This window comes from Echiichthys vipera (genome assembly GCF_963691815.1).
Source record: "Echiichthys vipera genome assembly, chromosome: 12".
In the NCBI taxonomy this organism is placed as follows: domain Eukaryota; kingdom Metazoa; phylum Chordata; class Actinopteri; order Perciformes; family Trachinidae; genus Echiichthys; species Echiichthys vipera.
In genome coordinates this window covers 17,840,536-17,868,381 of record NC_139837.1, presented here as the reverse complement: position 1 = coordinate 17,868,381, position 27,846 = coordinate 17,840,536, and the positions used below count along the sequence as shown (strand labels likewise).

At 42.4% G+C, this 27,846-nt stretch overlaps 1 protein-coding gene across 5 annotated transcripts; it reads right to left on the bottom strand.

Annotated features, from left to right (window-relative positions):
- Positions 1 to 27,826, bottom strand: LOC310954706 (uncharacterized protein). 5 transcript variants are annotated; one of them, XM_083924331.1, is made up of 8 exons: positions 27,694 to 27,826; positions 18,549 to 18,867; positions 6,981 to 7,124; positions 6,772 to 6,815; positions 6,524 to 6,659; positions 5,664 to 5,768; positions 1,648 to 5,472; positions 1 to 935 (listed from the first exon to the last, which is right to left on the bottom strand). In XM_083924331.1, the coding sequence occupies exons 2-8, from the start codon at positions 18,841 to 18,843 to the stop codon at positions 871 to 873; spliced, it is 4,614 nt and encodes a 1,537-aa protein (XP_083780457.1). In that variant the 5' UTR covers positions 18,844 to 18,867; positions 27,694 to 27,826; the 3' UTR covers positions 1 to 870. The 5 variants fall into 5 exon arrangements, with proteins under 5 accessions (XP_083780457.1, XP_083780460.1, XP_083780458.1 ...); XM_083924334.1 differs by having other exon boundaries at positions 18,561 to 18,867; XM_083924332.1 differs by lacking the exon at positions 27,694 to 27,826 and adding an exon at positions 26,747 to 26,886.
- Positions 27,827 to 27,846: the final 20 nt, after the last annotated feature.

Sequence of the window (27,846 nt, the reverse complement as noted above, 5' to 3'; positions counted from 1 at the left end):
TTTGATCTGTCCATAAATCTTTATTCTTTCAATTGTAAATGATTTATTACATTACAGTGTCTGAAACCAGTTTGAAATATATTATAGTTCAACACAGAAATATCCCACAGTTTGAGCAATAACTGAGGAAAGACAATGCCTCCATGATCAGTAACTAAAAGCAGCAGAAAATAATGCTTTACATGTGTGCTCAATATTTTTTGTGACACGCACATAGAGCTTTGACTCATAACAAAATAATATGTGGAATTTTTGAGAACATACAAACAAACTGGATTTAAATGGTATTAGGTTGTAACACGACATTGCAAAGAAGACATTCTACTTGTAGAGACCCTCCTGAACATGAAAACAGGAAAAATAACTTAAGATAATTAATATATTTTTTAACAAATATAATTGGTGTGGAAAACTTTTTTGGAGAAAATACAGGAACAGAACTCTATAGCACAGATCCATCATTACTGGATATGTTAAATGTACAAATTTTGCTATATTTACAGATGAGCGCCCAAAAGTCCCATTGATTTAATTACTGACTATTGATTGAGCAGGACACAAGTTGTACAATCAATGCTTGACACTAGAGGGCGGTATATTCCCATCTCTTGCAACAGTAAAGCTCAGAAGACCCTCTGGCAAAAGAAAATATGCTGTATTCACTCTTAGCAAAAAATCAAAATGAGTACTTGAGGGAAAAAAAGACCAACACCATTAACATCAAATTCAAACGATTTTCTTTAAAAATCAAGAACTTCTCCAAATGCAATATTTTCAATAAGCATCTCATCTCATCATCAAAATCCTGTTTCTTGCAGCAAATTCAGTGTTCTTGGTAAGTCCTTCCCAGGTCTCTTTCAGTCTCTACAATCATGTCGATGGCATCCCTCCTCCTTCAACAATACCTGCTGTTCCATTTGTTTTCTCCGCAGCATCTGAGATTGGAAAATTCAGGCAGTATAAGTTTAATGGAGCGCAAACAAGTTGTTGTACAATACATTTAAAAAATGATTTGGATTTTTAGCCATGCTTAATAGCTATATCTCAACAACTACTGGATTGATTGCATTGCATTGTAATCACTTTAATCTCTCTTCAATTTGTCCCACTACTTTGGTTTATGACATACTTTGTGTTGCATGCAAACAAGCTTAACAAAGATGCTAAATATTAAACCTGCTAAAGGTGCATTCATGCAATGCTGGGAGAATGGTAAGAACAGGGAAACCTCCCGTTGATCTAGTTAGATCTAGTTAGCTGACGATAGTTAACACCACTGTTAACCTTGTAGTCAGTTCATTTAAATTGCAAGGAGCTACTTTTGCAGTGTTACATGTTTGGCATTTGTTAACAACACTGAGCTGAATTGACTCACTGAGCTGAATTGATTCGATTTGTCATCTTTTATTTCGATTATCACTGACTTGGAATTGCAATTGGAGCTGACGTGAACTGTTTTTCTGACTTGGTTGATCTTAATTATGGTCAGAATGTTATGACGTGTACAAGGCCTGAATACCAGCATGTTGGCACTGTCATCTTGAGCACTGAGTTACTATTAAGCTCAAAGGATTGCTGAAGTGCAGCTTAACAGAGACGCTAACGAGGCGGTATAGACTTTGACTCAGAGTGAAAAGTCTCTCTTACCCACGATGCTCTCTTGCAGTGCTTCCTGTCCTGCAGTTGGCTCCGTCCCTTCACTGGTCTCAATCTCTTTGCCCTTCGTTTTGGGTTTCTTTGCAATAGGTGGTGGCACCTTGACTCCCTTTTTCAGAGACTCCGCTTCACTCACCACCATCTTCTGAACGGTAACTGTGGTGTCTGGTGCCGGCCTGGTCTCGAACACCACCTTCTTGTTGCTCTTGGAGAAGATAAAGCTTGCTGTGCTGGTGGGGGACTTACTGAGGTCTATTGGTGATGATGATGGTGGTGGTGGCGAGTGTAAGCTGAGGCGGGATGCAGGGCCGGCGCTTGATCTTGCTGCTGTCCTCAGGCGGATGGCTTCCTGTAGGTTCATGGAAGGAGAGGGGGTCATGGCAGGAGGAGACTTTTTTGTCGGAGAGACGACTGTGGATGAAGACACGGGTGGAACCAAAACAGAGTGGGACATGGGCAGAGTTGATTGTGCAGTAACTGTGGCAGGTGGAGAGGTGGGTGGTGGAGAGGTGGGTGTGGAAGAGATAATGATCAGAGACCTTCTGGCGGGTTTCTGAGGAGCGTCACCACTGGCAGGTGAGGTCTGGACCGGATTGCTCGTTTGCTGCGTCCTCATCGTGACCTCAACCTCTGGTGGCTCCTGAGCTTTAGGAGGCTCAGGGCTGCTATTGACTGACCGCAGCTTGACCATCTGCAGAAGGGAGGGGGTGACAATAGGAGTAGGTCCCTCCTGTACAAAAGGGGCAGAGGTCCGCTCCGGGGTTTTGTTTTCTGTGGTTGCAGAACTAGGCTGCTCCTTAGTGCTGGCAAAACCTTGCACAGGTAAAGGTGGAGGTAAAGGAATGTTTACAGATGGAGACGGAGCAGCTGCCTTTTCTGGTGAAGAAGAGGTTTGAAGAGCTGGTGGGATAGAGACTTCAGATGGTGGTGAAGGGGAGGGCTCCTCCTCAGTGTTCGTGGGCACAGCCTGAGGTTGGTGGAGAAGATGTATGGGAGGTGGAGGGGGAATATTCTGAGGGGGAGTGAGAATACTGTTAGATGAAACTAGGTTAGTCTCAGATTTGGATGGGATGCTCTCTTGTGGAAGATCCACCTCCCGCTCTGATGACTTGGGTTGTGACGGTAGAGGTGGTGGAGGTGGAATACTTTCTGGTGGAGCGAGCCTGCTAACAGGTGCAGCCTCTTCAGGAGACTGACAGGCATTCTCTTGAGAAGGTGGAGGAGAAACCTCCTCAGTGGACAGAGTGGAGACCTCGATAACCAGTGGAGGGGAGACTTCTTTAACTGGTGAAGGAGATACCACCGTAACCAGTGTGCTGGAGACGTCATCAACATGTGGACAGGGGGACTCTTGAATCGGTGGAAGGGACTCTTTGAGCCTTACAGGAGAAACCTCTTTAGGTGGTGGAGGAGAGTCTTCTTTCCTGGGCGGAGGAGAAATCTCTTTAGGTGGTGGCAGAGGAGTAACTTCTTTGAGTGGCGGAGAAGAGACTTCTTTCAGGGGCGGAGGAGAAATCTCTTTTGGTGGCGTTGGAGGAGAGACCTCTTTAATCGTAGGAAGGGAGACTAATAGAACTGGTGGAGGGGGAGCAGTATATGATGGGGGAGGTGGGATACTCAGGGACAGAGTAGGACAAGAGGAGTCACCACCAGGAATGGTCTTCTCTGGTGGCACTTGAACAGCTACAACTAACGCTCCTTCACCAAACATTGGAGGAGGCGGAAGAGGGATATCAACCTCATCAGGCCTATTGACGCCCACTGGTGCCATTGGTGGAGGAGGCGGGGGCCAGGACATTTCGGGGGACACAACTACAACTGATCGCCCGGAAACAACATCTGTGGTCTGTTGGTTGGGGGGTTGGGGAGGCTGGTGCACCGTAGGAGGAGAGAGAGATGGAGGACTGCGCACTAATGAAATGGCAGGTAACGTATCCATGTTGGTCTTTACCTCTGTAGCTTGCGTGGATGTCTTTTTGGCTTCTTCTTCTCTCACTGCTGCCAGCCTTCCTTCACGTTTCTCGACAGCCTTCACTAACATCACATTTATTAAGTCACTTACTCGTACTTTCTCTGTCTCCTTGCTATTTTCTTTCTCATCTACATTCTGCTCAGCCAGTCTGTCACTGTTCACCGTGTGCATCTCTGCACTCATAATCCCACTTTCTTGAACTTTCTTTGTCTCCACCACACATTGGGATCCATTCATGGACTCCGCTGATACGGTTGGATTCTTGTGTTTTCTTTCTACCACCAAGCTTTTCACAGAGCCCTCTGTAGATGCAGTGGGAGACTGCCTCTGCTGTCTCCTATCCTTTGGATTCTTCTTTAATATGATGGCGTAAAGGTTATCAGGTGCTGGGGGTCCGAGCAGCAGCTCAATGCTACGCTTACTGTGAGCCCAGACCTCTGGAGGAGGGGGTGGAGGTGCATGGATTTTAGGTGGCGGAGGGATGTTGAAGAGTTCTCTTAATGCCCTTACAGAAGGGCTGACACTGACAGTATCGACTGTGGTGTCCTCTGGCTGCGAGAGAGGGGATGCATTTGTAGCTGCCGGAGTGGACCCAGGAAAGAGCCTTTGAAGCTTTGCGAAGATGCCTCTTTTGTGCCTTGGAGATGAACTGGGAGGCTGGTTAAAAACCTTTGAGCCTGTGCCATCCTGACTGGAGTAGCCACTGGATGGGGAGATTACTTTGTTTAGCTTATTCTCCTGAATTGGTTTCTGCTTCTCTTGTGAAGCATCTTTGGAATCCGTTTTCTCTGCCTTTGCTGCCAGCAGCTTGGATCTGATGGGACTGAATGACACAGAACCTGTAGAGTCGTCCAGAGAACTGGTGTCGGCATTGTATCCAGGGCTGTCTATGGGCGTAGGAGAAGATCCTGATTTGTTTTTATCACTTTCCTCACCAGAGGCTGAGACGTTATGGAGAGAAGATTCCCTTGAGTTGACCCTTACCTCTGCCAGATCACGTGACCGCCGCTTCATCTTATTGTGAAGGGAATAGGAGCGGCTTGGAGGAGGAGGAGCCCTCTTGGGCTTGATGACAGAGAGGCTGCGTGCGAACGGCCCCTCTTTCTTAACCTCGTCTCCCTTGCCATTGGAGGAGTGAACATTGATTTTGTCCTCTCTAGCCGAGGCATCTCCATCCTGTGACCTCTTCTGTCTGGGGGTGCTGCTGCTGGAGATAGTGGAGGAGTCGGACACCAAGGTCTCCGAGGACTCAGAGTTGCTCCAACCAGAGCTGTCAGACATATTTGGAAGGTTATTGCGTGAAGCGGAGGTGATGGTGGAGGTTTTGGAAGAAGTGGTTCTGCTGGAAGAGGCTCTAGAGGAAGCACGGGAAGGGGCCGGGCTGGACAGCAGCAGACTGCTCTTGCTGACAGTGCGGACGCTGTTGCGACTCCGTCCGCGGCTGATTTCCACCACGTCGATGGAGGGTGGCAACACAGCATTGGGAATGATTTTGGACATGTAGGCAGCCTGGGGTGACATGGACATGACAGGGCTGGGCGGCTCCTGCTGGATGCTGTTGGCAGTGGTCATCCAGGGAACAGCCAGGGACCGAGGCCTCTGATCACCTGACAAGTCAGGGTCCATGCGGTGCAGCAGGGCCAGGTCATCCCTATGACCAGCATGGGTGGCACCGAGCAGCTTAAGTTGGTCTTTGTTGAGGGGATGGATCATGTTTGCGTCCTGATGGCTGCCACTGGCTCCCTTCTGTGAGCCATCAGTGGTTGGGCTGTCGTCAGTGTCACCATTATGAAGCTGTTCCTCATCTAACCTCTGAGTCAGTGACCAACCCGCTCTGTCCAGGCCTGAGAGAAGACAGGAGAAGTTCATAATAATTAAGGAAATGGCCATGCAAAGAAATCCTCTATATCTTCTATATGGGAGACAGTGACATATTTTATCTCATGATATTTCTGAATGTGGCATATCCAATTTAAATGTATTCATAGACAGATGTTTTTTGTAATTAATATGTTGAAAATAATAATCTGCATACCCAGTTCTCTCTGAACATGCTGAGGTATACCCCCAACAGTTTTCCTTTGTCGTCTCCTCTTCTTTTCTGACTTTTTTCCAGAGTTTAAGGGCCTGAATGTTGATTCTGGGCAGACAGGGGCATGAGAGAAAAGAGAGAAAAAAATGATCCAGACATGTTCCTTAAGACATTCAGTTTTCATTTTATGTGAGTGCATCACCATACGATGTAAAGAGCCAGAGCGATATAGATATAATCAGATGATATTAGTCTTACCACAGATTTTCTCAAATTTTTATTTATTGCAAGATGTCTTGTATTATAAATCCCTTTTTACAAACCCATTTTTTTTTTAAATGTTTCTGTGATTATAATGATTTCTAATGACATTTAAGCTGTTTTTATTCTGTTTCATCTTGTGTCTTATCTCTGCTTTAAGTGCATTTCACCCTGTTGTAAAATGTGTTCTATGTTTGTAAAGCACTTTGTAACTGTGTTTTGAAAAGTGCTATATAAATAAAATATATTATTATCATCATCGTCATTTTTACTTTATTTCGATTGCCAGCAATTACTGAACATGACTTTTTTTTTTCTTTTTTTTTAAACTTTATTTTCTCAGTGTATAATTGTGTTAAATAAAATTTAATAAAACTTTTAGGAAAGCAGCCTTCCGAGTACCTTTGCAGAGTCATATTGGTGCACACTCCACCAAGAAAATTGTTTAAAATTCACAATATCGGCCGCCATATTGCTAATTGGTGAATTTTCCCCCTCTGAAATCGGTATCTATCTCAAAAATCTTATATCGGTCGGGCCCTAATGTTGTATATTGACCAAGATGGGATGTAAATAGTATTTTACGCTTGTGGTGAAGTTACCTTGCCTGGTGAGTCCAGAGCGGGAAGATCTTGTGGACACAGATGATTGCACAGAGACAACAGAAGATGTGTCAGCAATGGTACTGTCCGTCATAAACCCTCCACCTTCCCCGTCTGTGTGGACCGTCATTGTCGACTGGCAAAAAAAAGAGACAATCATTTTGTAAAAGAAATCACTTGTATAAGGACTGTGCATTTGCTGGAAGTGCAATAAGAAACTCCAATTCTGGGTGTGATGTGTCACTTACAATTGTACTTTCATTGTCCCGAAACTCCACTCCATTGTTGGTTTCTGGAAGGAGAGTAACATGCAGATTTATAATGACATTTAACAGTCTTAGCAGTGTTTATATCCTCTGGTGCACACCCTCATAAGCAACATGCAGACTGTTGTCAACATGTTGGCAGGGCACACCTCTATAATTTAGTAAGAATGTATCACCACAGTGCTTTGTACCTTCCTGCTGCATCATTTTCAATCCCTCCAGGGCTTCAGTGTGAAGGTTCTCCAGGTATTTAGGCCTGCTGGCCTCGATGAACACGTTCTCCTGGAGCAACGGCGGAGCCGGGGTCTTGTCATCGTCATCTCGCTTTGGGACAGCTTGAAGTAGAGAGAGGGGAGAGGGGGATCAGTCTGGATCAACTCCAAAGCTCTGTGTTACTGTGACAGTACATGAGGGGGCCATATGGACAGGATGAGTGCATTCAGGTGCCTGCTAGGGACATTTAAGCACAGGAATAGTAAATATGTTTGAGGGTTAATTAGACAAGAGTGTCCGATTAAAAAGGCTGAACTTGTTCCTTCCACTCATGCAGGATTAAAATCCAGTGACTCTGACAGTGACTTTTAAGAAGGGATTATCACATCAAAAATCTACCATCAGAAATGTATGCTCTGTTATACTTATTTTCTTCAAGCCTGAGTATCATTTAATTACGCGGTGAGAAGGACACTAATTCAATTGCTGTCACATCTTGTAGCATGCAAAGTACATCAGTTCGGTCTTTCAATAACCAATTATAAAACACCTGAAATACCATCTCATGAAGCATCCAAAAATTGACAATTAGCACTTGAATAATGTCTTCTAATGACTTGCTGTCATACAAAATCAATCGAGGTTAGTTAGTGGTTTTAATACTTTTACTTAGAAAGTGCAAAATTCTGTGTATAAATGTGCATTTAAAAGAGACTTTATATCAAAATTAAAGTAGGAAATCCAGATAAAAGACAAAGGCTAATGTTACACTACACGCTCTACATTTGCTGACCAATTGGCATGTGATTGAACTGTGATCCGTGGTGTCCTCACGCTTCCATGACACAGTCTGGGATCATTGGGCTAACAACCTGCTAGGACACTTTTATGTAATGGTGACAGCTGCTCCACATTTAGCCACCTACTGACTGCTGCTGTAAGACCACGCTGGAATTAGCATCAGCAACCATGTGCTCGGCGAGTGATACTAATTTTTACCACTGTCTCTTTTGTAACAGCATTAGAGGTGCTCCCAATAAGCAATTATCTATAAATATGCTAAATTCTAATAACCTCCCAGTGAGTTTTAGCTGCTAAAGACCATTGCTGTTGCTAGATCCTATAAATCAAAGCATATTTCAGGGGAACATAAACTGACAGTAGTTTTTTATGGTCCACAGCTACAGTGAATGACCATACTTTAATTACTTTACTGCCCATCCTAGGCGAGCCAGTTTATCCAGCCTGTCCTGGCCATACTTGAATAGCAGTTTTAACAATCACTGCAGCAGCAATTGGTTTAAGTCATAAACCAACCAGATCTGTTGTCTTGTAATTTCAAAGAATTGTGCTGCTTTTCACTTACCTTTCCTCTTGAAGAGAGTTGGAAAGCAGTAGAAATTAGTACTGGAGTTATTAGTCAGAAGCACTACCATGTTTTCTTGTAAAGTAATCCAAAAGTACACAGAAACTATGCCCAAGTTGTGTTCAATGTGCAGTCCGTCAGATCAAGAAAACATCCTGGAGTGATCACAGAAGGATGATAGCCTTGCTTGTTTTTGATGAAGTTGTTGTTGTCAGTTCAGATCCATGCTGAGCGTTGAAGGTCTATACAGCCAATAGACAATCAGAGCTCAGACACTAATCCTCAGCAGCCTAATTCCTGCCATCCCTCTCTACTGTATCTCCCCCACTTGCTGCTCAACAAGATACCCAGCATCCTATCCCTGTTGCCCCCCATCTGCAGGCCTGCCAACCCCCGATTGGCCAGTCAGATCAAACTGGGATCATACATGTAAACACTGAAGGGAAGAGAAAGCTGTTGTCAGGGATTTGAGGTACAAGGGCGTCACGGGTGGCTCCCTGTCTCTTGAGCCAAAGCTTTAGCACTGTAAATAAATAACACTACACTGCTGTGTTAGATTATACACTGTTTTCACTGTGGAATTTCAGAGAAAACGCCATCTTCATTATAAGACAAATAACTTTACTGCTTTTTCCACAAGGGGGAGTAGGTGAATTAAAACAATCTTTTCCTAAAGGATCTTTTCCTAAAACAAGATTAAAAACATGTTTAAAAAGAGGCCTGTAGCTCCACAGAACATTGTCACTCATGAAAAATGTTCCCTATTGTTCCAAACAGCATTACATTAGATTTGTTACTGTGCAACAAGAACACAGAGAATGACAGAGGATTCATTAGATTACTCAAGAGCTGTTATGTCGAGATGAGTTGTGTCATCTGGAGAAGCATTAAAAATGTTTTTTTAATCTTGGATTTGAGTCAATTTCTTCATCTTTTTTGTTTTCTTTTTGTTTTCCATTTAGGTCACCTCAAACACATCTGCGGTTATGGGGGTTTGTTCACTTCCTGGTGCTCTGAGCAGACACGACATGGAATGTATCCCATCTGAACAAATGGAAAACATTCCCATGGTCGTGATCCTACCAAGTGACTCAAGACAAAAGCAGTTTACAAAGAAAAGAAAATAAATGAATTGCATGTGTTTCCAGTACACAGTAACAAGTAGGAAAAGATCACTGTTTGTAATAGAAAGTTGATATGCATGTGTACGGTAAAGGCAGTCAAGGACAACAACACTTATCTGGTTACCATGACAGCCCACACTCGACTGGAGAGGCTCGAAGTGATGGGTGGGGCACGGCTGTACATTAACGAGGGACTCACTGGTTCTGTGATCACATTGTAATTGTGTATAAATTAATCACTGACATATTAAAGACACCATCTGCCGCTGAAGCTGGCGGTATTAACAGGCTGGTAGTGATTATGTATGAACCCAAAACTGATGTTTACATCTCGGATTTGGATAAATCTAATGCATGTGATACTCCGGGACCATTTCATTCAGACGTCAGCCTCTAATGAGAGAAAACAATGTGTTAAAAAAACCCAAAATCAGCTCCATGGTGGGAATTTTGATTACATTTTATAACATGTTACTAATGGTGGATTTAAAGTGGAACAATTTAAATGAGAAAACATCTGTTGGCAAGTTTGTTTTGGTAAAATCTGGCTTCTCTGGCAGTAAACAGAGACAGAAGGGATCAAGAGAAATGTTGCGTCATCAATTTCTGTAAACAAATTACAACCAGTGACACAGACGGCGGTGAAGAGTGTTTATGACATGCAACCATGGCAATACTTTGTAATTTCAGCTGTGACTACCCATTGTAGATGAAGAGCGCTGATCTGTGAATACAGTTTGATTTAGAAAAAAAAAAGGCCGATAAATTACTCAGTAAAGTATCAGAAATGTAATTCTTTTTTTTTAAACAATTTTAAAAGCATTGACATTTCACATTCAACATTTGAATTCAAGTAACCTTTGACTAGCTGTGCAACACGAACAGTTTATCCATGACAGCAGCAGTCTGAGCTTAAGCCAGGACTAAGATTCTGAGTAGCAATCACTGAATCCTTAACTTATTTTGATCTAAAAGAGACTAAAATCTAACTTTATTCAGTGTAGAAATACTGGTGACAGCCTTTAAAAATATGATGTTTTATTTTAAATGTAGAATGTAAACCTCCCTCCGGGTTGCTTAAATCACTGAACTCTCACTGTCCTCAATGATTACAGCTCTGCCTATGGGCAACTGATTATATTTAGTGAAGTTGCTGTTAATATCATTCAAGCTATACAATCTAAATCTACTAAACAGGTAGAAAGCCCGGAACGAGGAAGAGTAGAAGGAAAGTGGACATCAAGTCACTGTCAAGTCAACCACTGACTTGATCGGACTCTACCTAGAACGGCTTCATGGGAACATGCAAATACCCCCCACACACCCCTCACGTCTGTGCTCTAACTTGCCCCTCTCTCTTGTTTTGCAACGCCAGGCAGACAACCCTGCAGAGACGCTCTCTCCAGCTCTGAGGGTGCTGTCTGCCAGGTGCTTAAGCCTCTAATCAGCACAAACCCAACTGAACACACTGCGATGAAAGTGGGAAAAGAAAAGGGCTGGAGGCTCACAGTTCCTCTAAAAGCAAGTCCGGTCTCGATACACTGACTGGACACATCCTGGTCAAAGCTTTTGTGCGCCATTCACCATTTTCACGCTCTTGGTTTTCAATGAATTAAATATCAACATCCTAGCTGAAAGAAAGGAAGGACGAAACACGATGTGACAAGGACCGCAATCCAGGTAACAGATACACCTATATCATCTGGCACGCAGGGTTACACTCTAACTCACTGCAAGACAAAACAGCCTGTATGCAAGCATAAAGCATTAACTATTACATATCTCCAGAAATATATCTCAAGGTGCACACAGATGCACATGTCATCATTACATCAGTTTACATCCTGAACCTCTCAACAGCCCTCATCTGTCACATCACAGGTGAAGAGTGAGCAAACTCACGTTCGCAAAGTCATAGTTGGTTAGCGATGAGGTTTCTCTTAATAGCAACAAATCAAATCACATTCAAAATGTAAAATATTCAGGCCTGCTAGTGCCTTTTTAACGTTAGCTAATCATTGCCACAGGCTCCCACTATATGTGATTAAAACAGCTCCACAGTCTTATTAGTGGAACGAGACAGAAATAGTGTACTTGGTGTATTTAAGGTACAATACTTAGCAAGTTAAATCAGAATTAAAGACAAAAAACACTGTTTTATTTGTTGTTACTAGCTACTTTAGAGCACAAGATAAAAAACAAACTGCTACAACATTTTTAGCTATGCTAGCAGGTAGCGGTGTTGGACTAGACTTAAATTTTAACACAACTATTGGATGAATTGCCACGAAATTTCCGTACAGACATTTATGGTCCCCAGAGGAGGAATCTTATTGACTTAGGTCAACCCCTGACTTTTCCTCTAGCGCCACCGGCATGTGCCAAAACTGCAGTTCCTCGAGTGGCCGCTAGAGACTGGCTCCAAAAGCGAGTCAATCCCCATAGACCCCCATGTTAAAATGCCCAAACCATGTTTACAGCCTGGTACAAAAAGGCGGTTTTGTTCTCTTAAGCTAATTTACCCGTTCATGACAAATGTACAGAGGGTGAACTCATCCATTTAAACCATATTGAAGCGTAAAGATCTACATAATTAAGGAGAAAGAGGTGGGTGCTTTCATCCGGCCGCCACAGCTCTACAGATCCACCTCTTTGCCGATTTTGATTAGTTGGGAGCAGGCAGAGTCAGGCTCTGTCTGCCACCCACACTGAGCTACGTTTTGGCTCTTCGGATACCTATGGGTGGAGTCACTTAGACTGCTTTTATACAGTCTATGCCAAATACCTGCAAAACTGATGACATTCCCGTCAGCCTCAGCTGGTTTAGTGCTAATTAGGAAATGTTAGCATCAGCATCAGAATCAGAATCAGAAATACTTTAATAATCCCCGGGGGGAATTATTTTTTGTTACAAAACTCCCGATATACAAACAACAAATATTATACAGACTAAACATATATTAGAACAGACTCAAATTTGAATTTACAGAAATGAATATTCACAGTAGTGAAGTACTGTATATACAAGATCCAAGATTGTCTGTGGTTGAGTCTGAATTACCGAGAGGTCATCTGGGTGCGAGGAGTCTTCTGATAAGGTGCTTACACAATACATTAAGATGGTGGGTGACCATGGTAAATATTACCTGCTAAATCTCAGCATGTTAACATTCTTATTGTGAGCATGCCAGCATGTAAACATCAGCATTTAGCTCAATACACTGTTGCACATGCAGCCTCACAGAGCTGCTAGACTCATTAATTCTACAGAATAAATGAAATGCTAGAGCACTTCCCTCTATTATAAGTAGGCTTATCACAGATCCAGTCCTTGAATACATCCCGAAAGAACAGTATGTTCTTGCAGAGGAACAAACATGTGTGTGCACCTTCACAAAGTTTTGGTTCACAGTACGGTCAATTTCTACTCTGTACAGTTAGACCTGCTGCTTAAAACTGCCTCATCTGACAGAAAAAGTCATGACCTGTGACTCACAAAGCTTCCCAAGCACATATTTGTCAGTCTCTTGTTAGCAAACACTTTCCAATCGTGAGAGTAGTCTGTTCAGCTGGTGCAAAGTCACAGTAGCATATCTGCACATCTTAACAATGTATGATTTCATGAATAACGACTGTTGCTTTTGGCCATCCTGCTTGGTTCGGTAATACTGACACCAAACATTTAGATGACTGCAAAGAATGAAGGGAACTTGATGAAATGAAACTGGAGAGCATTATTGATTTGGGACTAGAGGGCAAACTGGAAAACTTCTCTCACCATTCGAGTGACCTAAATATGATCTCCTGAGCCACTCGGGCGTGGCTACTCTTCACCTATTGAAATAAAATCATACTAAATGCCCCCAAAACCCTGTGATGTAAACACATATTTGTACAACTGTTTACTATACAGGTAGTCGAGTCCTCATGTACAGAAATTCCCACGACGTCAGCATCGGCTTGATTCTCACACAACAACTGAGAGGATGAGTGCTCCTGTTGTGTCAGCTTAATTTTCTGATATTTTATACACAAAGTGACAAAAACAACCTCAAGTAAAACAGAAATCAACCCAATACTAGCTCCACTACAGTGTTTTAATCTACAAAAGCTCATGACAGAATCAACAATTGCTGTTCATATAACAGGCTAAATAATATCTCTCAGAGGCATACAGCTCCCTGACGTGACGGTGTATAAAAAGGCGAGCTAGTTGATTACTTCCCACTATGAGAAAAAGAAACTGACACTTCAGATATCAGTTTTCTCAAACCTGTTCTCCTGCCTTTCATTGTTATCGTGTCATCATCACAACATAACCACAAATGCACAAAACTACAGTGTTTAACAGCAACATCATTGTTGTTCACCAACTTAATTAAGAGTTCCCATAGGTTATTTCCATCGCCTAGGAAAGTTCAATATTTGCCACTTTGGGCTACTCGGAGCCAGAAGGTAGATGCTAGATCGCAAATCCGCTAGATGTGACGAAGAAAACATGGGAATTCTGCGCAGGAATGTTTATTTGCAGGCATCAGCGAGGCCTTCAGGAAGTGCAACGGGCTTTCGAGCCAATTTGACAAAGAGGCCAAACAGTGGAACCAGGTCTCTCACGTGAACCCAAACAGCCTCTTCCCCATTGACTTACATGGCAAAAAGGGTCTGAAATTCAGTGGATATACTTTCTAGAGCATCACAACCCCGACAAAATTACTTGTTTTCCCTAGGATTTAGTCCATTCGGTCCGATAACATTTCAAAAGAGAAGAGCGACAAGAATAAGTCATTTAATCAGCGATTTAAAATAGCCAGAGCGCTATTTTTGCTCTCTAGTTTTTGGATTTGGGAGAATGTTGTTCATATATTGAATAATTTATATATTTATATTTATATTGTTGAAATGTCTTAAAACCATTGAAATAACATGTAACATGTGAGGAATCTGAGGGAGTGTTTTGAGCGCACAGGTGACCTTCTGAGCGAACCTTGGTAGAACTGTATGACCTAATCAGTCTTCCCTTCACCCTATTTCTATTTACCGAACCAAAGACGTTCCCCTCTAAGCCCCTTATGAAGCAAAAAACAGCGTTGCATAAGAGAGGCCAAGCGTCGAGTAAACTGACAGAGATTTATGTTGCACATTAACAGTGTAAGGAAATGCGAGGGAATTAACATGTGATGACAGATAATCTCTGTCTGTTGGCTCAGGATGAAACTTCGGGGTAATCACAGAAGACAATGGTCAGTTAATGGGTTTATCACACTGAAAGGTCAGAGTTTATCGCTCTAAAACCTGCTACTGTGCAGTTCCCTCTCTGGTCAAACTCCACGGTCCATGTTTACGAAAATGTTTTCCTATAAGAGCAAAGGATAAGATAACCCCACTGTGACGGGGAAACTAGATCAACCTGTATTGTCATCCTTCAATGAAACTGAAAAACACATGGGGTTACTTTGGCAGGGATGTATCAGTATAAAAATCGTGAAACATCTAGCATTCAACAGCTTTTGGCACCATGGATTATTTTAAGCTTCCCCAAGCTTAAAGCTTTCCAATTTCAGACTTGAGTTAAAGTCAACTGTAGTTTACCTTCAATATTAGTTTTGGTTGTCCAGAAGTTTTGAGAGATGGAAAAGTTTTCACTGTGTTTTGAAAAACAGCAAAATGTATTGATGGGCCAAACAAATCTTTTAGAAAAGTTGGTTGTACCATTGTCTAGGGCTGCACCAAACAACTATTTTCATTATCAATCAACCTGCTGATTCATCTCAACTAACCGAGTCAATGTTTAATTTATAAAATACTGGAAAATGGTGAAAAACAAAAGGCCATTAAGATTTCATAAAGCCCACGGTGATAACATTACAATTGCTTGTTGCATTGATTTTGTTTAAGACATTCGGTTTAAGATCATACAAAAAAACTAAACAGAAAATCTTGACAGTTTAGAAACTAGAACTAGGGAACATTCAGCATTTCTTCTGTTTTGTTTGTATGGTGATTTATATTACTATTTATTTATTTATATTTATATGCATTTTGTACACTTCATGTCTAGGTCATTTTCAAAGTCACAAAAAAGTCTGAGGTCTGATACTACAATGATCATTATCACTACGACAATCTTGCATACACATACATGTGATCCTCTATGGTACCAGTGTCTCGGTGTGAGGAGGAACAGTGGGTGTGGAGGGTTCTGGAAAAAACAGAACCCCTTGTTCCTCCCTCACTTTAACGGTCCTGGCATAGCTTTTAATTAACTGGCACTGGGCCTGCCATACCAGACATTAAGTGGGCAGGAGGCCCCTCTGGCATCAATACCGATCATCATAAGGGGCTCAGCTGGAGGTATTCAATTTTCTGGGCAAACGTGTTCACTGCACCGTGTTCTGCTCCTGCAATAAACCTCCTCTGGATGCATTTTGGGAACTGCTGCTGAGCTCCTTCTCAAATCATAGGAAACGTCTGGCGAGGAGTTGCTGCTGTTGTTGCCAGCATCAACAATCTGCATGCCACACACAACACGTTGATTACTGAGGGCTCAATAGCCGCATATGTTTATACCTGGCACATAGGTCACACTGAAGAGTAGTGCAGTGATATATTTCTGAAACCTTATTACACTAAAGGACCTGTGTGCAGGATTTAGTGGCATCTAGCGGTGAGATTCCAGATTGCATTTTTTCCCTGTTGGAATCTGCACTGATTTGTTGATAAAATTCCTTCAAATATTCATATGAACTGGCTACAGCAGTACCGGTAGCTGCATTAACACAGGTGGTGTGTTGAAGTCTGTTGCACTGTTGAATAGGGTTCCCACCCTGTTAAAATGCAAAGCACTCTCCGCGACTAAAGGATAAGGTTTCATTAACTGTCCCAAAAGTGACAGTTCACCGTAGACCAAAAACATGAGCATGTTAAATGAACGAACAATGATGCACAACACTGAATATTATACTCCATTACTGCCTATAGATCTTCATAAATCCTTTACTCTGGCAATAGATATTAAAATATTTATTGTGGCTGTCATTACAAAAATGGGCCAATTTTTTTTAAATCCAGAAATCTACCCTTTTTAGTAATTCTTTTAAGGTGCATGTGTGGAAAAGTAAAGGAGAAGAATTCACGGCCTCTGCCCGATGTGGGAGGTAGCCTCTAAAGCCGACCTTGGCAGAGGAGAAAAAGCCTTATCTCTCTTCACAGTTTACTTTCTCTTACAAAACTCTTAGCCTCACACTTCTGTTGTAACTAACCATAAGTAGCACAATATAGTGCAAAGATTGTGTAATGCAGTTTACTTACGCATGCTCCAGTCAACACTGGCGTGTTTGTCTATGCACCCGTCGCCTACAGAGCCAGAGATGTGACTGAGAACATGTTTATACACATTCACCTTCATTTGTGGGTATAGGCTGACTGCGCCAATGAGTGTGAATCCTGTGGAAACCCCCCCGACACCCTCCCAGGTGAGCTAAAAGGTGTGAGCTTCCACATGGATAAGACGCAGCAAAAGAAACAGGTAGAACCTCAACTGTCTGTAGAGCAATTAGCCAAGACAGCACAAGCACTGGCACACAAACACATAGAACAGCCCGAACCGTCCGCTGTGTGTACTTTGCTGTTTTTGCATAAGCCGACTGAGTAGAACATGGTTGTGCTGGTTGATGTTTTTTTGCGTTTCAGGTCTGACTGCATCAAGGTGTGATTAATGAGGGTGTAAAAGTAAGTACTTTCAGTTCTGGAAAAAAACAAGACGGATATAGCTCAGCGTGCTGATATGAGCGCACATGTGCAAGCTACAACAAGATCCCACAGCTCTGGGAAAAGTGTGTTTCTGCCATTTCACCAGGAGCGTGTGAACAATACAATGTTTTTTTAAGTTCACTATGTGTGTGAGTTGGGTTTGACTTTAGTGGTTGACAGTGTGGGTTCACAAAGATTCAAATATAAAACACTCTCCACTTCATGCGTATAGAAGCCACAGTGAAGCACCCTACACGTAACCTGAAGACCAGGTAAGCTAAGTGATAGTATCACAGAACAGGACGGACAGAGATTTTTTTTTTCATAGCAAACAAAGTGAGCTGAAGGTCAGAGGGGGAGAAGGAAGTCTGTCTGTTCAAACATCCCTCCAGTGAACAAACACACATGCCTGGGAGCCAAGGAGCAGCTTTTCAAATGGTTCCCAGGAACTAAGTCCTACTCATAGAGATGTTTTCAAATGTCTTATAAAGAGATCCCCCGATGCTTTCTTTCAGGTCAGAACAAAATGTTTATCAACTGAGATAGGGAATTCACCACAGTTTTGGTTTAAATGTTCTTTTTTGTGTTTGTACCTTATCTTGTACAATACAACAATTGCAAGTAGAGCCTCTGCGGTGATGCATTCAAGGACACTCTAACATCTAAAAACTGACTGTCACCTGCTGACACTGTCTTTTGGTAAGTAATTTCAATTAATCTGTACATTATTTATTTGATTTATTGTTTTATTGTTAAGATTGGGGCTGTGCCAATCTCGTAATCTTTTGACGAATATTTAGCCTCTGGGGCAACTGCTAATATTAGGAGCTTTCAGGTGGAGCTAGCGGATATCCAGCTCTTGGAGCTGTGAGAAGGCATCTTTTTAAAACACATATCTGCACATGAATGCAGATAAATAATAAGAAAACGCTAATGAAAACTTAAATCATCGTCAGACAACAGTGGATGGGTTCTGTGACTGCATGACGGCCGATGAGTTCTGCCTTGTTTGCTCTCCACACGGACAGTTTACCTGCATGCAACCAAAGCCAGCTCAAACGTGATTGGTAAATACTACTCGGACTACAAACGGGAACCAGAATGATTCAGCTACCCAAATCTTGTCCCATTCCTATGTAGAATATGTTTATAGAGATTAGGGCTAGGCGATATGGCCACAATCTAGCAATATATAATATAATATAGCATGGGTTAGGGTTAGGGTTAGCAATATAGCATGTTTTCTGTCAAATAGTAGTTACAAACACACTTATAACGTGGCTGTCGAGCATCCTGAAGGCTCTTACCATAACCGTTACCTTGTGGATGAGCCTGCCTTCCTGACTTCTGCCCTGCCTTGTGTCCACCCTGATGCCCAGCAGGATGGAAATCCAAAGCCAAGTCGAGTGCAGGACCTAAACCCAGGCTGTGTCCCTTAGCACCGAGATTCTTCCTCTTCTTGCCCTTCAGCCAGCCCAGAGCCCGGCCCAGGGAGTGACTGCGCTTCTTCCGGGCCCTTTTGCCGTGCTTGTCATGGGCAAAAATATCAACCACATCCTGGGGAAGCAGGTCCCCAAACCCCATTGAGTCACGGTTTGACATACCACCTCACACTGGAGATACGTCCTGAAATAAGAAAGAGAAGAGAGGGGAATGCAGAAATAAATTTTAGTCTCATCATCATCAAAACACTACATGTGCAACATATGATATTTGAATGTCAGCTGCTGCAAAGAAACCTTTTTAACTCAAGAAGCAGCCAAACTCACTGTTCTTACAACAATGACGGTATCTGATTGCTGTCTGCCTTCCAGGTTTCACTTCCCATCATCAAAGGCCATTATTTGCATGCTTTTCTACAGCTGATGTAGTTGATACAACACACCAAGGTTCACGATAATGGATTACATCTATGCCTGGTTTCAATTCTTAGTAAGATGATTTTTAACAAATATAATAATACACTTTGAAAACAAAAATAAAAGCACATACATATCTATACACATACACATATATACACACACGTCTTTGTAATATGGAAATAAAAGATAGGACACCTTTAAAAGGACAGTAAAAACAGCAAATAATTAACTAAAAATAAAATAAAATTAACAGATGATAGGGTAAAAAGACGATAAAAACATCACATAAAAGAAAACAAAGTAGTTATATATTTTAAAATCAAGTAAGGTATCCTTTGGAAAATGCTTGTCAATAAAGTTAAGTGAAAAAAATCTGACTGATCCAGTTGTACTGCAGATAAATACGGCATCCATAGCTGCACATTTATATTCTTTAGAAAACCCCAACTGGTATGTGTGTGTGCGTGCGTCTATGACTATGTTTGTGTGTTTCCGTGGGCACACAGCCCACACAGACCCCCTCCTGCCTCCGGACCAAACTTCACAGCTCTGCAAAGAAAGAAAACTGGCACCGCTCCCTTCATTCCATAACATGGAGTCATAATTCACAAAGCCGCACCCGTAAGACTCCTGCACTTTTGCACACTGACACAACTACACACTAGGAAGAGCGAGAGAATAGACAAATAAACAGTCACCAATGTGTTTTTTTTTTACGAAAAGCGTCCATTTATATATCAATGTAGCTTTTGTTTAATGTTTCCTTGTCTTCCTTCCTTTTTTTTCAGTAGAATGAGCTCATCGCCTTTCTCCACCCCTTCACCTTGCTGAATTCCTCTACTTTGAGGCAGGTTTCCCAGCCTTGCTCCTGGAGATCTGTAGCTTACCCCGGGCTTCTTCCAGCTGTCGACTTTATTAGATACTTATCTCCAAAAATCACAGGCTAAAAGCAGGAGCAAGCTCTTAAGATGACAGGAGTCGCAGCTTGTAAATAAGCACACAAAGACCGGAGGAAGGTGGGAGCGGAGTCAGAGTGAGAGAACTATGAATCCCTGGATGATTTGCTGTCGACAAAGTTCATGAAAAGTTTTTGGCTGCTGTGTTGCTTCACTGCCACGCATGAAAAACACTCTCAGGCAGGAGTTTAGCATGAGCAATGTGTGTGAGCAGTTACAACAAAATAGCTTTCACAGTCTCTAGAAATACTTTCCCGGCCTCTACGAGACATGATGCTAAACCACAGAAACCTATGTCATGAGGATTACAAATGTGACTTCTACAAAATGCTCCTCGTCATCCCAGCTCTGTGTAATACACAGGGGGAGCTGTGATGGGAAGTGAACAGGCTCTGGTTTGGAATGTACCGTGTAAAGTTTTCAAGCAGATTTACTCGAGACACTTTTTTTAAAGCCAGATGGTCATAAATTAACTTTTTTTCAGTCAAATCTTGACTCCCTAAACTGAACCTTCATGAATGTCTTGTATATTGTAGGTCTGTTGGTATTGGACTGCATTAGCTTTAGCAAAATGCACCTAATAAACCGGCGACTGAGTGTGAGGCATTTGTCGTCACTGTTTGTAAATCTACATCCATGTTAGCTGCTCTGTGAGGCTGCAAGCAGCAACATCTGATGCTGGAAAATGAAGCCAATACGGAAGTGTCAAAAACTGCAGTTCCTCAAATGGCCACTTGAGTCTGGCTCCAAAACAGAATCCATCCCCATAGACCCCCAGGTTAAAATGCCCAACTTTACAGAAGAAATAAACATGTTCACAGCCTGGTACAAATATAGTTAACCTTCCCGTTTATGTGTATTTAAATTAACCTTTTAAATTATAGCTACGCTTAAAGTCATGCATAATTAAGAGCAGGGGTTCAGTTTCGCCTCCGTCCCTGGTGTCACGTTCTGCCATTAATTTTTCAACACCATCTTTACCGTGAACACACACACATTTTGGTTTTAGCACACACACGAGGGAAATCTACTGCCACGTGCTTACTACATGCACAGCATTGTGTTAAGAACCTAGACTAACTTATTAGAGTTAACTTGCAGATGATCATGTTTTGATTCAGAATGTGCACAGAAACAATCACAGAAACACAAAAATGGGTCAGTTGTGTTTAAGAGAGAGTGTGTAGCAAAAAGGGAATCAGAAGTCAGACAAAACTATTTAATGGGCGTCCCTTACCTCCACTCCTACTCCTGACAACTGAAACGTTTATCAGACTTGTCATGTCGGATGGTTGAGTAATGATAAGCAAGTTTAACTGTGAAGCCTTTTAGGGGCCGTCTACATGAAAACACAATGTTTTGAAAATGGTGTTTTGCACTGTCCAGGAAGAGAGGTATGTGGCCCCGCGTGAGAGGCTTAAGATGAGATACTTGAAAGTACTTGAATGCTTCTCTAAACTTTAAACATACAGTATGTTGGTGTTTTCTGAAGTAATTTGCTATCTTAGTGTAGCCCAGCTGAACTTAAGCATATCTTGATGTGGCACGGTGTGTATGGCGTAGACGTGAGGAGTGAGTTGTAGTGAAAGGCCAATAACAAGAATGAGCATCCATCTTCTCCAGAAGAAAAGAACTAGACCTCTCCCTGCACTGAGCCCTGTGTTTCTCCTGCTTCAAAATTACAGTCATTCGGGCATGACTAAGATCTGTGCATCTGTATTTGCTACAGTCGCCAAAAATCAGATGCTTCTCTCCAGAGAAGAGGGGGCTGGCTCATTTATTTATAGCCCCCATGCTGCTCTAAGTGTAACAACTCCTCATCTGAATATCCAGCACAGAGGGACCAGAGTAAGGCTAAGGGCTCGGGGCACGGCGGAGGACCACCCAGCAGACCGCTGTCTGTGCAATCTGGTCACAAGGAGCTGACTCATTCTACCATTGCTGTGGTTACCCATAACAACCTGCAATTTTCAGTTTTGCAAGTAATGAGGTGACGTCTTTAGAAATTATCAGTTTGTCTGATGATGTCTGTTTTTGTTGTCTTGTCTTTTATTTAAAGAAGAAAATGCCACATCTCTGGGGTTTATTTAGGTAAAAGGTAACTGTCACAGTCCATCTTCAAAGTTAAAAGCACAATAGCCAAGATCTTACGTTACAGAGGTGCTTTATTGTCCCAGCACTTAATTAACCCCTTAACTCACCCCTAAATTCATAAAAGTTGATACACAAACCATAGACACAAAGGAAGAATTGAAAATCATTTTTTTTCAGGATTTGCAGCATGAACTTAGTTTAAAACCTCTACCAGCATTGCCTACACTACACCACATCAGGGTTGTAGTCACATTATCAGAAAGATCATGATCAAGTCATGTGCCCTAAGCTGGTTTAGAAAAAAAAGTTGTATGTTCTGTCTGCCACTCACACACACATGAAACCTGTTGCAGTTTCCCAGCCCAGCCCCAGCCTTGCCGGAGCAGGCATGTGTTCCAACATGCTGTTTACTTATCCTTTACAAAAGACGGCAGGCTCTCACATTGGACGGGAGATACCGCTCAAACACAGCAAACCTCCTCGCAGTGTGTCAATACCTGCAGCACTGACTGATTATCTGACATTGACAGCAGTGTGTACACATCAGCATGAAGTAAACTGGGGGCCAATAATAGTTTATGCACCGTCATGAAATAGACCGTGAGACTGCGAGCATATCTGGAAATGTATCAATTGTGTACTTTTGACTGCTATATGTCCTGGAGTGAAGCTTGAGGACATAAATTCCAGAGCGAATGTGCGTCTTTTTTTTCCATTTTTATGCAGGCAGGTCAACAGACTTCCAGCAGAGCAAAGCACTGACACCTGCCTTGCCTAAAGCAAAGCACAGAAGCATAATTTACTGGCAAATCCAAACCCAAATACAGGAATAAACGAAAGATCTCCATCTTAAACTGCGTTCTACTGTACCTTTCGCTGACAAACTTCTGTGCAAAAAGAATGAAGTAAAGCCAGTTCTTGTCATATTTAAAAAGTACTTTAGGTCACTTAAGCCTGTACACACCCTCAACGGATCCATGTGAAAGAGGAATAGCAAATAATTCTCTGTATTTGTTTTAGGGATTTACTCCACAAGACAGTTTGGGAAAGTATAGTGACTTTGAAATTGTTTCCTACGATTGTGAACATTTTGACACCCACTGTTTTGTGTAACGTCAACCATGTGTTGAATTCCATTCACAAATTTCATAAAAAGTAGGTTAAGATCCAGTCCAAAAAGTATGGTAAACTCACACAAAACTGATTTGATCCCCAATTGTATTGACACCCTTAACTCTGGCCAATATGAACATTGTGAATTGCACAGGAACTGGCAGAGGGGTGAGGGAGGGTCTCCAGGAACTGTAACTCTGACTGCGGTGAGTCACACAAGGAAGCGGACGGAGCAGACTCCAATGCCTCATGGGGATAAGGCAAAGCCAAGAGGGAGCGGCAGTGATACAGGCAGCCACCTTTGTTTGAATTAGGACTGGCTCAGTTTAACCAGGAGGCCATTCACATCTACGCCTGCTGTGTTTCACATGACATGATTCAGCAGTCACTGAGCAGGGTTAAGGTCAGCCTGATTGTGGTTAGTCTCTGCAAGACGGAAATAAGATCAACAAGCTTAATATTCTCCCTTTTTTCTGATCAAGTCTTCCTGCTGCGATCACAGACGCAGACTTTACAGTAACAGTTCATTTTGGCAATAACAGTTTTTAAACCACGCTTAGAGTTACTCTGTAACTAAATTGCAAGTGTTCTGCAATCTAAAAACTGGTGTTACTGTGCAGCACCTGAAGGCCTCAATCAGGGCGTTGGCTGTCTTCTTTAGGCATTATCAAAACAAAGACGAGCACTGCTACTCACTTAAGCAACCCAGCTCTGCACACTCGTGTTCAAACACTCCACGTACAAGAAGCGACTGTGATGGATGACGAGGCCACCGACACACAAAGTGGAAATACTCAGTTCCACGTCTTTTTTTTTATGAGAGCTTTGTGGATTTGGACAATGAAAGATTTCCCATCTTAAGGGAGGTATTTTTTTCACTGACAGAGAGGCTTACAAGATATGTAACTAATGAGACCAAATAGCTCATGAAAGTCTAATTGTAACTTCTGTGTTTCAGGGTGGCCACAAGTTTCCTACGATTTGGTTCCATACCAACATATCAGCATAAACACACTGTGGTGACAGGACTTGGACAGAAACTCAAGCCCATACTGACATTATGCGGTCCCTTTGTTTGCTGCAGAAAGGATAAAGTTTCAGAAAAAGACCATCTAGGTAATGACTGATAAAAATAAACATTGTAAGACAATAAAGACACAAATAAACCAAAATGCTATGTAACTGAACTCACTGAGGTTACAGACACTATGTGTGTATGTGTGTGTGTGTGTGTGTGTGTGTGTGTGTGTGTGTGTGTGTGTGTGTGTGTGTGTGTGTGTGTGTGTGTGTGTGTGTGTGTGTGTGTGTGTGTGTGTGTGTGTGTGTGTGTGTGTGTATAGATCTGTGGAGGGCATAATGCAAGTTGGCGTGCTGCGAGGCCGCTGTAGCCATGCAGCAGCTTGTCTGGTAAAGAGCAGCGGCTGCATTCCTGAGAGATTGATAATTACCGACTGAGGAACTCTTCACTCCAAATCTGCTTTCACATACACCCCTCCTCTCCTTCTCCCTTTTACCACCCCTCCTTCCCTAACACACATCCCTCATACAGTACAGTGACCAAGATGGCCGAGCCCTGAAAGAAGAAGGATAATGACTTGCGCATGAGAGTTATTTTGAGATAACATTATACCATGAGGTTGTGTGCAGTGGCCAAGATAACAATTGCTCACTGTGTATTCTTTTTTAGAGAGAAGTCACAAATATTTGACCTCGTTGGAAACAGGACAGATGTATCTTTTAAGGAACATTTGGAAAACTGGGCATCAAAGTATGAAAAAACATCTCATACTACTTGAATATATAGAGCCAATAGAGCTCAACACTGTCCAATCTTTGAACAGCTGTGGTTCCAGAAGTGATTTTCCCCATTCATTGACTCCATTGACATTTCAGGAAGACCTTCCATAAAGAGTTTTAAGCCCAGCACCAAGCCAACCCACTACGAGATCAATCGTGACCGTAAAACATTTGATTGGGCGCTAAAACTGATCTGGAAAAACGGAAGAAAAGGCTGTGCACATATACAACCGTAGAGTTTAGTGCCGTTCCTGGGTCCAGTCAACATAACCATGGTAACTGCAAACTCCACCAATCAGAGACGTCGCTATTACGCTTAGGATTGTGGGTAGTGCAGTACTTCTGCATGAGATCCCGAATAAAACATATTTTTTCTTTAAACATTCAAATATTATGGCTAATATTCAAAATCATGATGCCCAATATAAATGGGATTTTCACTTACAGAACCGCATTAAAGCTGCAGTATTAAAAAGCCAGAAAAAAAGTGGAAGTAGAGTGAGATCTCTTCCTGCAGCTCTCTCTCTCCCCTCTCTGCCCTGAGCCAATAGGAATGAGCTCTCTCTCTCTGAAACGACCGGTATTGGTCAAAGTCTCCTGTCACGGACTAGATTTTCTAAAGCATGAAAACCGAGCCAAGAGGAGGTGCAAAAGTCTCTCCCGGAACATTTGAATTACAATATGATTAAAAGATTTTAATGGATCTTTTGCCCAACATCGCCAACAAAAACAAACTGCCTACCCCAGGATGTATGTATTACACGCCTAAGAACCTCAAATGTTTCTTTTTAGGGCTGCAACCAACAATCTTTTTCATTAACGATGAATATGCTTATAGGTTTCTTCATCAAAAGGTGTAATATGTAGGAAGTATTACTTACACAGCATTCAGAGTTGGCGCCTCCTCTCCACCCCCCGCTCAACAGCTGATTAGCTTCTTCTAGCACTTTCCCTTTTTTACATGATAGTGACACTGGCAGAGCTCTGTAAAGTGTGTTGTTTGCTTTGCTTCCAGGGGTTGCCAGGGGTCTAAGTCTGGACTGCAGCCTCTGTGGAGCTTAAGACCCCTGAACTGACAGGTCAGTCAGGGCTGAAAAAAGAAAGTGTTGTGCAGCAGCAGTGACCAACTCGCAGCGAAAGGCAAACACAACTGGACACTGGGGTTTAAAAATACATCGTGGCATCTCAGTGTCTCTACCCTATCCCAGACAACAAAACAGAAACTGTGTAGCCGCTTTGAAATCATTTCAATCAGTAGTTCACTCAGTTTGACTGTGGAAGGTTGTCAAATAAATATTTAGTACAGGGATAAAAAAAGTCCCCTATTTAGACCAGAACTTGTATGAACTCTCAAAAAGACAAGAGAAGAAAGAGTATGCAGAAACGGCCATCATGCCCCTAACAGCTATTGATTACATTTATCAGGGCTGACTGATGAGTTACTCATCAGCCCATCCTTCTGATTAACAGCACATTGTGTCCAACTCACTTTAGGAAAGTTCCCTCTCACTGCAGACCCTGCATGACACACACATCACTCAGTGTTCACACACATGGTCATGTGTATTGTCCGTTACAACACCAATTGTTCCTCCTGTTGTCCTGTCTTGATTAACAGCTTTCCCCGTCCCTGCCGCTTCATCACTGACGGATGAACAGCAAACAACTGAAAAGTTTGCCTACCTGCCTGCACCATGTCCCAAATACAGAATGTAGCTGTCTGTCCTTCTTTCCAGTGACTTCTTTATCCTGTCCCATCCCTCACCTCTCACTGCCTCTGCGTTATCACCCAGTCTCTACCTTGATCAACCTCTGAATCTCAGGTATCTAACCAGGTGCTGCTGTGCCTCTATTGCTTACATAACACACCTGTAATCTCCATGGGTACAAGCCCTGGCATGGCTGGCGAAGAAGGAGCGGGACACACCCTTTCTAAACAAATGTCTATGTCTCAGCCTCACCTACCATGGGTACAAGAGAACTTGAAGCCATGGAGCAGGAAAAAGAAAAGCACAACAGCAGTCAACTTTTGATCGCTGGAAGTGCTGCAGAGTTTGCAGAAGAGTTTGTTTTTAGAACTTCCAGTTCAAAGTCCAGGAGAGACAGCAGACAAACAGGGGGGGGGGGGGGACCCCTAAGAGAGGAGGTCCTGTTATCTCTGGTCAGGTTAATCAACAAGCGGCGTGTCTATATAAGAACATAGACTGCCATTAATTGGCATTAATTAAAGCAAATGTCAGACTACATACTGCAGACAAGCTGCTGGATCAGACACGGGAAATAATACAATAGTGTTCATTGTCATAAACTGAGAGAAGAACTACAGGTCTTAAATTACCTTTTGCTTAGGATCCCTTAAGGCCAAGCTAAGCAAATCTCCCACACCTAGTTTTCCATGCATGCCTATACTCAACATGGATCTCTTGCCATCCATTTGCACCTCACGATCGGATTACACAACACTGTTTTCACATATGGGGGACTATTTTCTTTATCTTATAGTCTGATCTGAACTATTAATTTAACACTTCACTTAGAAATTAACTTGGACGAGGATTGGGATTAAAAGTTACAGAGGCTATTAATGGCTGTGCTTTTCTGTTAAAACGACTAAGAAAACCAACACATACCTTGATGAACTTTTATGATCCAGATTGATTCAGCCTCTCTCCATTTGAAGCGTCTCCCTGCTGAGTCCTTCCTCTCCAGCTCCAAACTTTCACCGTCCGAAGGAAAACTTCAGGTGAATCATTTCCGTGAAAAAAAGTACTTCAGGAAGCGAC